Below are 15,697 nucleotides of genomic sequence, written 5' to 3' on the forward strand. Positions count from 1 at the left end.
CACTACTATTGTTTGCGTATTATTTATACGCTTACACCGCCATTTTTAAATTAATCAAATTGATAGAAAAACACCGTGTATTTTTCTGATTTAATTTAATTATTAATTAGCCCTCATAGAACATATTTTATTAAAACTTTTGATTATTTTATGATTTCACGGAAGAGTTGTAAAGATTGTAAGTATCTACATTTCAAAAGGTTAATACAGGAGCTACACAGCAACACGATAATTAAATTACAAAACGTACGCCGATGAAGCAATTATTCAAATCAAAACCAAAACCAATGAATGGGAGCGGTATCTCAAAAGCCTTGGAGCGAGACTAGGCGCGTCACCACGATACTCTCGTCTCGTTAATTAATTAAAACAACAAAGTTTCAAGTGACTTCTCCGTTACGTCGTTCCAGTAATTAGATTTGCTTGCTCTTGCCGTTTTGATATTGTTTGATATTTAGGTTTCTAGTTTCGTAGATAGCTTATTTAACATTGCCAGTTTATTGTTGTGTCATTTAATTTTCTTATCAGCAAACAAAGAGCAAAGATTGCTCATCGGTTAATTTTTCTATTGTAATGTTACAGTGAGTTTTTTATGGTCCTATTAGTTTTATTTTCTGTGTGTGTTCATACATAGATAGCCACACACATGACACAAGTGTCAGGAAACAGATGCGTTACCTACCTAAAAGAACTGAAAGAATTCAGGCATGTATAGAAGGAACGCTACGGTTAAAAAATTTAAGACTTTGCCATCAAAAGGCACCGCATCGTTATTTAATTCTACATTTTGTAAGCGAGCGTTCTTCTAACACCACGGACTTACCTTAGAAAAATTTCAACTCAATGGACGGTCCAAAGTCTATACATTACATAGGCGAAAACCAAGAAGTTCTTCACCACACAGGACCACGTTTCCCAAGATTTATGTGCGGACAGTCTTTACGAGTCATTGCTCTAACTTTCTACCAACATCTATTAAGATTTACAACGGTCCAGACCCTAAATATCTCGAATAATTTAATGACCCGCCGATACCCTGTAAATGGGTTTTATGTATTTTGTTATCGGGTGTTTACTTTTTGAGAAATACAATTTAATATAAATATAAGAGGCAAGACCACCGAGAATCAACTGATATATCGAATACATACATTATTAGAAAATCTGATAAATGCTGTCTATTTAAAACGCAAATGGGTTTAACAATGAGATACAGGTACGGTATTTCTTGGAGTTCGCTTTGATTTGGTAAATAATATCGTAATATTATGTTTTCTTTGGGAATATTGTACACATTTTTCGCCCAAAAAACATAGGCCCTTCATTATACTGTTCATCCCTTTTTACGACGCAAGTAAAATCCAAAGAACATGTGTAACAAGTAAATTATTAAAAAAACAAAATACCCGACTGCACACTAAAAAAAGAGTGATTGAAATGAATCTAATGATACCGCATACATATTTTTTTAAAGGGAAATTTAGAAAAAATATTATTATGTCTTTATCCCGTGGGACTTTTAGGATAAAATGTATCCTATGACACTCCCGTAATCAAGACAAATCTAACGATACCTCATACATCAAAATCCATCAAGCCGTTTAGGCTACAGGTGGTCACAAAGGAAAAGACATACATACATACTTACATACACTCGAAAAACATTACCCTCCTTCTTTGGCAGTCGGGTAAAAAGAACATAAGCTTGGCTATTTTCGCTAGAGAACCTTGTTAGTAAAATTCAATAAGGTTTCATGGTAGGTGCTTTTATTAATGTTTACGGCCTGAGTGGATTTTTATTATGTTCTCTCGACCTGTGGAATTGTACACCATACTTTTAAACTATTATTTATCTGACAATTATAATATATATTATTTTTCCTTGATCGCTACTCATTTCTTAACAATTCAGAATTTTATAAAAGGCTCAAGCACAGGTCTTCTCAATTGATAGATATATATTACATCTCAACGTTGTACACCAACAAAAGAAAATCGTCATAGAAAATGTGAATTTAGTTCATAAGTTTCGTTGGTCTTTCCAAGCTAAATAAAAGTATTAAAAATATTGCTCAAAGGATTGTGCCTGTCCTTGCAACATTCTAGTTTCAATTACTTCCCAAGACGTGGTACAAGAAAAAGGCGGGTGTGATTCACATAGTTGTGACACAGCGAAATGTTTTCGGTATTACATTTTGTAAAGCCAATAGAATTTATGTACTGGCTTAACAATTAATTAATTATCTGCCTAACATTTAGAAAGATTATATCAGTAAAGGTTATCTGTGATTATAAATTATAGTCGTATAGTGTCACGGATACCTTCTTTTTGTACAAAAATTATATTTGTATGTAAGTATATCTATAATGTTAGGTATGTACATACCTATACTTTTTTCTTAGGTCTGTTTCTGAATCAAGCTAGTATAATGTTTTTGCTTGGATATAACCTTTTACAATCATGATCTTTTATTAATGTGGAATCAGGGCTGCCAATATTTTACTTATCTATATTTTTTTGTTATAGTTTGGTTTTTAATATTAACTATTCAAATGTAGTTTATTTTCAACATATTTAGAGTCTGAAGATTAATATTAGTCTGAGGATTCTGACATGGTTATGATTAAATAATATCCTGTTTGATATATAGGGTTCGTTGTGTAGACAATGAGTATTGCTAATAATTGTGCGCGGTGAATAATGCACTTACGTATACGATTTTGTATATTTTGCTTTATATTTTTAGCATAATATTATATTTACGATTTGTTTGTTGTTCTTCAATATTTCTATGCAAATAAGTCAACAACATAAAGAAAAAATCATTAACAAAAAGCTATAATGTATTGATAAGATTATGAATTTTTGTTTCAATACAAATACATTTTTAAAGCCCATACTAATGCTAAATATGATACAAATATCAAAATATTGATAATTCAATATATTATCAATATTGTGATCGCAAAAAGTTTGCAATTAAGTGCCTTGTGGCAACCCTATGTAGACCGGTGGCGTCCATCACGTATCAGGCGTATCTCGGAAGTAATTAATCACATTAGTGAAACACAGACTGACACAAGTCGGATTTACTTATGGCTTAGCACTTACTGATGTTTAAGTTATGTGGTCGCTTTGTGTGTAGCGCTATGGTTAATGTAACTTTAATACTAGTAAATATATTATATTTTTAATGGTTTTAAAAATAGACGAAACAATAATTTTTTCTAGAGCGAGAGCATTGCTTAGAATTAGGTGCATAAAGTCTTGTAATAGGGATAAAATTTTCGACAATATTGCTACAAAAACGAAATCTCATTTGATATGACTGTGATATTATAACACAGAAACTTATCTTTGTTTTGAGTTATGGCTACATAATATTTCCACAACAATAACATTCAAATAACGGTAATCGAGACAAACCTGTTAAAGTATGAAATCCTCCCAAATGTTTCTCGCCAAGTTTCGTATCAGTCCTGAATAAAGATGAAGGGTCTTTATTTATGAACAGAACTTGGGTAATTTGTTCTGGTCAACGATAACATGGGAAATATTTGTTCTTGGTCGTAATAATTAATAAAGGTAGGTATACCGTTGTAGGACGGGAAAAGGCTTTAGGCTGTGTATTTAATTGTTTCCGCTAATACACGTTAATAGAACACGATGTTTAAATAGGATATTAATAACGGGAGGTTCATATTTAATGTGATTTAAAGATATGTTTTGGTTCTGTAAAACTAATTTCAAATGCTGTAATAATGTTGATTTTATTATTTAACGATGTCCGTTCAACTTGTTATTCTGTTTCGTAATATATCTTACCGTTTTGCATTTTGATAGGACTATCTAAATGCGCGAGCGGTAAGAAGCTTTACATAGAAAGTTCCATATTTAATTTTTATTTGTTTATTTTTAACACTGCTGTTTATAATGCATCTTGTCTTTACTAATGATACAAAGAGGCATTGTTCGTTTGTTTATATTAAACATAGTTAACTCCTATTAACAAAAGCTATTTTTATATAAAACCACGCTCATGAGTGAAAAACTTGCACAGCGTGTAGTTTGTTTTCGTGCATTCACCCTAACGCTTACTCCACTCAATAACCGGATAATAAACTAATTTATCACATACCCATCCATGTGTGCTTCCCTTTATCTGTCATTTTAATTTTACTAAAGTCTATAGAACAAAGCCCATTGTGCTCGTATGGGGTGAGATAATTATCGACATGGAAATGTGAGAGGATTAAATGTGCTAATGAGATCGTTAACGAATATGCGTAATTGTTATAATATCTGTTAGCTTGAATGTATGCTAATTTGTAATAGAGCTTTTACATTACATATATTCAGATACATTATACGTACGTACTTGTATATTACGTACATCATATTATGTGACAATGAAATCCGATTTGACAGTCGTCTTCGAATGGGTTGTATATGTTTATTTTCCTGAATCACAAATCTTATAAAATGAATAATTAGAAATTATAAAAAAAAAACAAGTAAAAAACCTTGTAAGTGTATTAAATAGGGCCATTAAAATTTAAATTCAAGTATCATTAATTCATTTCCCTAGTTAGTGTGAGCATGTTTCAGCTAAAAGTGGGTCACACTTAAACTTTGTCCATGAAATATTATTAATTCAAGTAGGCTTCTCTTTGAAGCGCCTAGTTGAATCGACATAACTACGAACTACATTACACGAAGGAAAATGGTAGAATGTAATTTTGAAGTGAAGCGTCTTTAGGCGCGTTGAGGGTAAAATTTCAAAGTCGCGTCATGGCAATACCGTCACGTCATGGAGTAGGCGACGATTGTGGTATATTTGAATTTTGCCAAAGAAGTTTCACTTCTGTCTTGTGCTCTCGGCACACACGAGTCGGTTACGACAAAACCACAGATCACAGAAACTAAAGGGACAAAACCAATCACCGTATAACGTAGAATTAACGTATTAGCACACTAATGCTGTATAGTTGTATTATCTGTCCTATTATACGTAAACATCAATTTTCCAATGCAAGGAAGAGTAAATAAGAAATGCTGCTGAATAAATGCTGATCATCTTATTACTCGTAAAGAAAATAGCACTGATAAAGACCTAAAATATATTTGCCATATTACAAAAATACTCAACTCTTAAAGTATAAATTATTAGTAAATTTATAAATGCCGAAGAAATAACATTACAACTCCCAGAATAAATGGAGTGACTGTACTTAAGCAATGCGTTGACGTAGGTAACCTTTATAAACTGTATTGTATGGTGTGACTTCATTATCGCGTATTCATATTTGTGAATGAAAGATATTATGAATAGCCAACAAATAAGCCCTAAATGTTTGTGACACAAATACAAAATGTAATTTGGACAAAACCATGATAGTCCGGGATACATCGCCCATTTTTGCAAGTGATTACTATCAAGCTAATTTTTCGTGAGTAGCTTTATTTTGATGAGATGCCCAATAATTTCATGTACAAAACTCTCGATTGTGGTAGCTTACAGAGGTAACAAGGATAAAATATTTTGATTTGATGGTTCTCAAATATTAATTACTAACTGAATATTTTTTTTTGTTCAATCTCAAGATAATTATCTAAATTATTCGAAAAAATATTTGTCCTACAAAATCTATGGTTTGATCAAAGAGTCCCCCTTTCCAATGTGTATCGATAACGAAGTCATCATAAATGATTACTAACCAGCTGATTTTTTTTATTTTCACTTATTTAATACTTATATAATTCAACAGACATATTGTCCTACAAATTGCGTAATAAATATTTGAGAACCGTCAAATCAAAAATTTTTATCCTTGTTACCTCTGTAAGCTACCACAATCGAGAGTTTCGTACATGAAATTATTGGGCATCTCATCAAAATAAAACTACTCACGAAAAATTAGCTTGATAGTAATCACTTGCAAAAATGGGCGATGTATCCCGGACTATGATCATTTTAACTCCAAATTAATGTTATAAGACATGCGACGGACCGATAACTCCTAACTAAAATTCTACTTAGAAACAATAGCTTATCTAAACACAAATGTTGTAAATAGGCCCTCTGTTATTTTCTTTCAATTGCATCTAATTAAATTAAATTAACATTCTCGAAAATGATAGGTTGGGTGAAAGCATAAAAATGATACTAATTCTCTGTTCATATGAGAATGCAAAAGGAATGCAATCACCTGATCGTGAATAGTAATTCTAATAGAGCAAACATAAACTTACCCGTGCTTCTAAAATATATTTAACACTTAGCGATATACAGAGCTTCGAGTTTAACCCATCTTAAAACCGTGAACGTTACGTAGGCGAGTTATTAAGTTCTGCATAATGCACCTCTTTTAAGCGTTTTCTGTACCGTTTTCGTGCTTCTAAAATGCAAAACGTGTCACTGAAAGTCACCTAGATACATAATGATTCAAGTCATTTTTTACTCGTGAATTCTTGGTCGGTTTTAACGTTGAAGCTCTTTCGGTGCATAAGTACACGATTTACTTGGAAAATATGAAAAATAAATGATTCCGTGAATGCAAAAAAAAACAACAACATATAAGCAATAAGCGTAAGTTATCATTTGTGATACAATATATTAGGAACCTTATCTTTGATAACACTAAAAATACGCGACACAACTACGATTGGTGGTTAGTGGTTACGTATGCTTACGGTGCATTTTCCGTTCGCACCTCACCTATCATATTTTTGTATGGTAGGTAGTTTGAAAAAGAATTCTTAAAGAACATGGTTATATTATACATTGAATACAAATAGCGACACTATACATCCTTTGCCCTAAAAATATTTCATAGAAGTTCGATAGTGTCTGGAGTGCTGGCAGTATTGAAGACGATTAAAGAATTTAATGGAATTAATTTAATAGGATTAAGGACTGTAATAATCTTCGCTTGCCCCCAATCAGACGAAGCCTGTATTGATTAAAAATTCTTTGTATTTGCTGACGCGATTTTAAAATATGAGATACCTAAATAACATTAACAAAAAGGACCATGCCATATTTCATTGAAGCAGTTCGAACGTCCTGGACTATTATCCAAGCCATTTCCCCGTCCCACCCAGTCCGCCTCCGTATATTAATAAACTCTAAACATAGGACAGATGGTAGCCAGAGACAGATCATGTCCACGATTTATATAAACAACGTTTAATTGCCAGTTCTAGGTACCTTCCGCCCACGTGCTCGTGTCACTTCGGGAAACTGGCACGCGACTTAACATTTACTTTGGTAATTAATACAACTGTTTAATTGCTCTGTGCTTATTCATTTGTTTGAATTCTTCGGTTTATAACGTTGAGGTAACGGAAGCTGTTATGATGTTCGTACGAGATTTGTGAACTAAGAGATGTAGTCATGAATCACCTTAATGAGTTTTGGTCAAATCAAAACGGTCCTTTAGATATTTTTGATGTTATTTTTAGTAATCAATTTTGTTTACAATTTCCAATGATATTTAATAATATAATTACCACACTATTGACATGACTGAAATAATTCTCTAACCTGTTAATTAACAGTTATAAATTAATTTAGTACGAAAATAACTCTCTGTATATAATTTCATAAGAAAATTAATATTTTTATTGCATCTCGGTTGTTTGTAAAATTACTGAGCGGCATCTTAACCAATTACAACGTTTTAGCGATTTTACGCTCGTCTTCATGCTGAATTAATTAAAAACAGTGAAGATCTAAGAACACATAGACAGCACCAATTTAAAATTATTATTTGTTAGAATATCCACTACTTTATCACTTTATAAAATGAGACAATTTTTTGTATTTTTGTTTTTAACAGATAGCAAAATGTCGTGTAGATTGCGAAATGATATTTTTCACTTCTCAATCGCTTAACTTCAATTAAAAGATAATTAATGTAGCAAAAAAAATTCTCAGGAATAGTATCAGAATAAAACAGGTAGATTTTATTTAACCTAGTAGGCCACTACAAACCCAAATTCGAGCTAATTAACAAAAGCAGAGAATTCTAAATATAGCTAAGTCTTCGCTTAATGTCTATAGCAAAGTGAAGAGCGGTGTAGATATTAATTATGCAGAATCATTGGTATACTCTAATGCACCAATATGTATTCATAGCCGAGGCTTCATTAGTCAGTCAGGAACCCTCAGGTGCCTCAGGACTGATACAATTTTCATTAGGTGCTCTAACTAAAGAATAAAGTGATTTTATACTGTTGAGACTTTGTTCAAAATGACCCTAGAGGGCGCTGTTTCAAACTTTTTCCTAATTGGGAATTGTTTTAGGAATTAATTAATCTTTTACTTTTACATGTTTTACAACGAGGTTTAAGAAGAGCAAAAATACACGTCTTATGAATTCTATACAAATCTTTTAATTCAATCATTAATTAGTATAATAAGTAGGTATCTATTTCTGTTAAATATCTTCGTTTTAATAGCTTAAGAAATTAATATTTTTATTTAATAACTTAAAAAATATTCATAGGAAGGTAAAAAAGAGTTTTGTTTTTGTTAAAATATAGAATTTGTTACCAATGGATAAGTATCTACGCGTTACGACAACATTATTTAACCTTTGCAGATTAAGAAACGTGAATAATGTTTAAAGCAATTTAGTTTTGCAACATCGTTAAATGTAATGTATATCTTTTGTAGATAGAAAATTAAATCACTTAAATAGGATATAAGAACATACATAATTACATAATTATACGTCGTGTATAATATACAACAAACATAATATATGGAACACAGTTTAAGATTAAAAAAAACTGGCCGAAATGTGTAATTAATTAACTCAGGCCCCGGAATCACAGACACAATAGAAAATCTATTGTGTCGTGGACCGATCGGGCCGTTCGGGGCTCAATGGGTTAAATAAAATAAAAATAAAGTTAAATAAATGATTTCGTTAAATGCGTGTTAATTACGTTGTTAAAGTATTAAATTCTAAAAGCTGTTTAATTCTGCCAACAGTTAACGGTTATACCATTCGCATAATATAATCAACAGTCCTAATTCCCTCATTTATTGAAACACATTTCCTCTGCTGGGTCTTATCTTAAGGCTATAAAGTATTTCCCAATAGTCTTATTCAACGCATATTTTAAAAGGTAAAGTAATAAAGTACATTCATTTGTACCTCAGATTGTCCTGACAGTACTTCAACTTTCGCACCGTTATATCCATCTGATAAATTTTATGTACTGGTGAAAGTGAATATTGTCCTAAAATTAAATAAGAAAACAAACAAGGCTTTTTTTATGTAATTATATGATTTTGGTAGCATCTGGTCAGCGAGTATCCATAAATGCAATGAATTTTAATCTTTTCGTCCTTTTTTGGGTCGAACTTTAAATGGTCTTTCGATCTAACATGTAATGGGTTACGTTGGTTTATGTATTTAGAAGTGGTTGAAAGATATTTGATAGCAGGTGATATGTACATGCTGTTAAATGATAATAATTATGCCATGTTAAGACCAAAACAGCAAAATTAATTTAAACCAAACGAAAGAGATCAGAAATTGTTGAAAAATAATTTTATTATTCAAATGAAATATTATAAGTTGTCGGTCCATAATCACAAATACTTCTTAAGACAAAAACTAAGACGAAGTTTATAAAAAGTGTGTACTTATATTTCTCCTGTAGTTTTACATAGTATGTATATTAGACGCATCGTATTAGGGTTATGTGATGAGGAAGAGCTTTCGATCGTCTTTTTACGTTTCGTAGAATACTATAAAAGGTTGTGTCCAGATAACTTTATCCACATTATGTCCCGAACCCTTTGAAAAGAAAAGTTGTTTAACATTTTTGAGACCGCTTCCATTTAGGGAAGAGGTTTATTGCAAAACTGGAAAGGGACTCGCGACTCGGACCGTCAAAGGGACGACGAAGAGTTTTTATTTGAGTGCAAAATTGTGACTAACGCTTTTAAATTGGTATCATTTCTGTTTGAATTTTTCAAATTTATGTACTTTAGGATGAATTAGGTAAAGCTTGAGTATTTGATCAAATTTTGGTGGTCGAGCTCCACCAAGGTTTATTAATCAAATTAATTCTGGAATTTATTGGATATGGATAAGTAATGAACACGAGGAATAAGACTAACTTAAAACAGTAAAACAAACTTGTAATTGATGAATATCGATTAAGCAAATAAATAATCGTGTAGTGCTATTTTGCATGTTCTATTTGTAGAGATATGTTTGATAATAAATGATATAAAATATAAACGGAATCTTATTTCCGATATTCGTTGTCCTCAAAATCGTAGAAACGTATATTATGTAAAATAAAACATTGACCTCAATGTTAATTACGAATCCTTTAACAATTTTAGTGTAAGCTTTTTAAAAATAAACATGCATTGCATGAAATAGATGCAAAATAAACAACGAAAGCCGGACATGAATGTTTGGAGAAATGGTCACTCACCTTTCCCGGTATTCCAAATAATTAATTAACTTGTTCGTCCAATAAAAAGCTCAAGTGTATCAATCCTGACGATACAGACTCAGTATAGTACTTGGTTCTTGGAGTCAGTGCGCGGGCGCCGACGTATCCGAGCGGTTGGCTTGTTGCGAATATAGTGTGAACCAATGTATTCGCACGTGCATGCGTTTACGGTATTTTTGTATTTGATACTATACTGTTATGAAACTGTGTTCTTGGTGCAATTTGGGTTGTATTCGATTAGCGTTTTGTGGGTGTGCTGTTTATGCAATGGTGATGCAGTTTAAAGGGCAACTGTTGCCAATCTACGGTATTGCGCTGAAATTAAAACAATGCTGATTTTTCTTCCATTTGGATTTAGGATTTTTGGATTTCCCTTTAAACGATTTTAATTAAACGGTTAATGCCTAAATATTATACAGTTATAAATAAATAAATTATCATTGTAAAAAAATAACGCTCATGCACTGTTAATAACAATAACGCACATTTAGGTATTTCCTCAAATAATTTTTTGATAGCTCACATTTTTTATATAAATTGTTTAACAATAAATTTTCAAGGTTCCTAATCTCGGTTAACCCTATAAGCAACTGCTTAGTAAATATAAATGATTCATTAGGAATTTGTCGAAATTTAAATGATCTAATCGACACCTACGATTATTGCTGTTTTGCTTCTGAGAATGATTTATGATGCGTAACTGAATTGTGTAACTCTAGAAGCAAATTACATTGTACAAGTAATCGTTTTAAACATCTTCCCGGAAATATTGCTCAATAATTAATAAATATGGTATAACTTGCACATTTTTGAGATAAACCTTCAAAAAGTTGTAACGTTCAAATTTTGATGCTCTACTAGATAAGCTTTGGAAAAATGAGGCGTAGGCACAAACGTATAAGGTCCATTTATAGTAAATAATATGTGATTCATTATATGATACTTTTAAAGAAATAGGTAGGTCCTTACCTACGTTTACTTTTTATGAAACAAAACATTTGAATTTCAGAATTTTCAAGTAGTGTAGTGTAGGCCTATTTTAAGGATCGTATTTTTTTCTATAATTAGCTAAATACTTACTTTAGGAAATACTTATATCAAGTGACTAATAAAAGATAAGGAAGTTTAAAAAAAAACTACAAAATAAACGAGTTGATAACAATTTGCACGGTGTTATCTATTTTGTATTTATGAATTACAAAACTGCAAACTTCCATCCCCTAATTAAACCCTTTGTGTGTCGTGTATGAATATCAAAAACCCTTCCTAGGCAAAAGTTGGATCCCGTCCAACTTTGATGTTGTGATTTTAGTCACCTGCCTTCGATTTGCTATTTACATGTCAATACGTGCTACCTTTGGTAACATTTTCAGTGCAAATTTTCTATATCTAACTCCTCGCTATAAATGTTATTCCATTTTAGTTCCACGTTAGCATATTTTGCAATAAACTGTATGTACAATAAAGCGAAAGTATGATTTTTAACACGTCCTAAAATTTATTTTAGTTGAAGTGCATAGAGTTAGAGGTGCATAGAGTTGTTTGGAGCTTTGGTTAGGTACTACGTACATTATTAGCAGTCAGTGCTTTTCTAAATAAAGGAAAGTTTATAATTACTGAATCACGTTGATTTTTGTGACAAACAATGCGACATCTAGTTGAATATGATTGGAAACCAGGAGCAAGCATAATTTGCCGAACAAACACGGTTATGGGAATTATATAGAAAATGACGTTCTTAGGCACATTTTCTTGTTTGCTACTTTTCTGCATATTATATTGCTCGTTCAAAGTTATTAAATCTGTATCCCGTTTTGAAGTAACATGGTTAATGATTGTGGAGTTAACAATCGCTTTACCGAGGTATTCGTTGGCTGCTTGCCATGTGCGAGGCCATCTTTGTCATTTTAATACATTTGACAGCTAATGAACGTTTGTCTTTGTACCATTGTTTATTACGGCGGTAACATTCTATGCGAAGGAAAGCGTGTATATTATTTTCGAACGTTTTAACTACAAATTATTCTAAAACTAGATGCAATATGCATGTTTGCTTGCTGTATGCTTTATAATCTATATGTTAGTCATACTCTATAGCTTCAGTTCTAAATCTTAAACGGCACCGGAACTAAATACCAAATTTGTTAATAACTTAGACATAAACTTTTTTACAAGTTGATAGCCTGTTGGGAGAGAAGTTCTTAAAACCGTTCGTGTTTGTGTGAAGGTCCGTGAATACACTAATTTCAATGCAATTAATACCTTCCCAATGGCAAAACCAAACCAATTACCAAGTATTACCTACCTATAAAAAAGTACGAAGAAATTGCATAAGTAAAACCAACCTTTGATAGTAATTAGTGCATAATCAATAAACATTCTGCAGAGGTATCTGTAGCCGACTCACTATATGCGTCAGCACTTATCGTGCCTATAAAATTACCGACATACGAGGAATGGAATGCAATGCCTATCAAGTTGGAGGTGCAAATAAACAGATAGTCAAATACGAATGAATTGTTCAAATGATATGTGTACATTTAAATAATTGCAAGTAAGAATTCGATCTATGTTTTGACTTCTTTCGATTCATAAAATATGCGGCTAATTATATACTTAGTATGTTTATTTAACCGAAGACTAAAATAATGCTAATATTATTTTAAACTAGCAGTCCGCCCCGGCTTCGCCCGTGGTACATATTTACGTTTTCTCTACGTAAGAACCATCCTCGTACTTCAAGGAATATAATAAAAAAAGAATTATCGAAATCGGTTCAGCCGTTCTCGAGTTATGCGCTTACCAACACATTTTGCGATTCATTTTTATATATAAGAAAAAAGAATTATCGAAATCGGTTCAGCCGTTCTCGAGTTATGCGCTTACCAACACATTTTGCGATTCATTTTTATATATATAAGATTGAGAAGAAATGAGTGATAAAAAGAACTTTCAAATAAGTTTTGATTATTTGTTAATATCTTGACAACTTCTATTTTATGTCTTTTTTATATGGATTAGAAATATCCTAGGAAAAAATTCTTTATTTGAAAGCATTTTCCGTCTTAAAGAAATTATCATTTATTTGCAGTGTAACGGTAGATGTACTCAAAATGTTATTTATCACTTAGGTACTTATTTCGACTAGTGTCGCTTGATTAATAGAATGTATTCTCACGACACGAATATATTAACATGTATGCTCGTGTGTTTGGTTAAAATTATTTAAAAGGTCGATGAATTATGGAAAACAAATAGACACGTTTTTTAATGCTAAGTTTTTATCTTGAAAATTACATAATCCATCAAAATTTTAAACATTTAGTTTCATAGAGCAGAGCAGAATATACATGTAGTAATCTTACGAAGTTATTCATCACATAGGCTCTGGAATAAAAATGTATTTGTACCTACTGCAATATCGTGCATGCTAAAATTCCATTTAAATAACGAAAAATATTATTTTTTATTTGCTACCTAGTTTGAATGAAGAGCTCTACATTATGTTTTGTTCATCATTGTTTTTGCTACATTGCTGTGTTGGTTAAAAGCTTGCATATTATTTTCTCAATGTATTCAATTGTACTTTACAACAAAATTATTCACAAGTTATTTTACCTCGTAGGTAATAATTAATCACACATTAATTACACGACTCGACAAAAAAATTTTCGTTCTTTGTCCTAAAGTTTATACTATTATTTTCCAGTTAGTTATGCACAAAAACGAAAAGAAAATACCTTTTTTCGGTATAAAGTTTGCTTTTGTGATAGTTATAATAATAATACTCATTTTTCAATTTTTTCATAAATTTTAATTGATTTTAATATTTTTAAAAAGACCACGCGGTGAGAGTGGGGTGTTAACGTTTACAATGTGCTGCTAGATGGCACCCGAGTGATAAACAACCATCAGGTGTTATTTACAAGCCCAGAATAACTTAAAATGTCGTCACGAAAGTGCAAATACGATGCTGATGCATTTTGTTTTATATGTGGTCAATTTATTAAAGTTCGAGACGTGAAATATGAACTAAAGACATCTCATGTTCTCTGTGAAGCCTATGAAGCATATTTTGACTGTCCTGTACGGAATCAACATAAGCCATGGGCTCCACATGTTGCTTGTAGTTATTGTAAAAGGTGTTTGGAAGGTAAGGCAAATTACAAATTTTAAGGCCATGGGCTGCAGGATGTCATTAAAAGTACATATGCTGCATGCTCATTTGGATAAATTTAAAAACAATATGGGAGCCTATTCCGAAGAGCAAGGAGAACGTTTCCATCAGGACATCATAAATTTTGAACAACGCTATCAAGGCCAATTCAATGAAAACATGATGGGCGACTATATTTGGGGTTTATTGAGAGAAAGTAGCTATGAACATAAAAGAAAAATTAAAAGTGTGCACTTTTAAGTTATTTCCCACTTTTCTGTAAGCTAATTTGATAGTAAAACTTAATAAAAATAATAAACATTTTTATTTCAATAGTTTTATTTTCAATCAAAAATTAAAATCCGAGATTTTTAAAAATTTTGTTCAATCAGTCTTCTAAGCACAAAAGCAAAGTTTTTCATGCCATATATTTTTTTTCCGTCTAATTACGACCTAAACTACCAAATTTAATGCTTTGCAATCAAAGTCAAATTTCATGGTGACCCGTTGTTATTAGATGTATATCCACTAATGTACATGTTCGTTTGTTAGCCCTTGAATAAAATGGTATATAATCTATGACCTATTACAAATGCTGTGTAATCGATGACCGAGACTGGTAAACAGCTAGTTATCATACCCGCTTCGCCGTAAAAGGAGAAAAAATCCTGTTTAACCATGGTTTAACCTCGAACTTGACGTTTATGCGTGTAACGTGGTTAATGTATGTAGCTCCTATTGTGATACGTATTGCGAGTAAAGGTCACAGTTCAATTTAAATTTTTTATTGTTATCTACCATAGAGTAGGTACTTTACTGTTGGATAAATTATTGTAATGGATCTAAGGATAATAATCGGTATTAAAAATTAGTAGTGTGAGGAAAACTCATGGGTTTAATTTATTTTTCGTTTAAACTCGCTTACATGAATTTACTTTAGAACTTGTGGTGTAAGTCACATTGGCACACTTTAGTTTTGTATTATTAAATTTCCTTAATATCTGAAACAAAAAAAAACATAGATATAATTTAAATAGAATGTACAAAGGACT

At 31.6% G+C, this 15,697-nt stretch overlaps 1 protein-coding gene across 7 annotated transcripts in view; it reads left to right on the plus strand.

Moving 5' to 3' along the window:
• The window catches only part of spri (Src homology 2 domain-containing protein sprint), a 196,090-nt gene that overhangs the window by 45,153 nt on the left and 135,240 nt on the right, over nucleotides 1-15,697 (plus strand). For 2 of the 7 annotated variants that reach the window (XM_089697429.1, XM_089697432.1), the window contains exon 1: nucleotides 10,578-10,659. The exons of 1 other annotated variant lie outside the window; for it this stretch is intronic. Coding sequence is in view for 1 of the 6 variants with exons in the window: in XM_089697425.1 (XP_089553551.1) it covers nucleotides 10,633-10,715 (83 nt within the window). In the remaining 5 variants the exon portion in view is untranslated. Of the gene's footprint in view, nucleotides 1-10,552; nucleotides 10,716-15,697 lie in introns of those variants that run through there. 4 more of the 7 variants (XM_089697426.1, XM_089697431.1, XM_089697425.1 and 1 more) reach the window with 4 other exon arrangements.

Source organism: Colias philodice, chromosome 7, assembly GCF_061535455.1.
Source record: "Colias philodice isolate Cphi_HAF_F1 chromosome 7, ilColPhil1 Martin Lab GWU primary, whole genome shotgun sequence".
Taxonomy (NCBI): domain Eukaryota; kingdom Metazoa; phylum Arthropoda; class Insecta; order Lepidoptera; family Pieridae; genus Colias; species Colias philodice.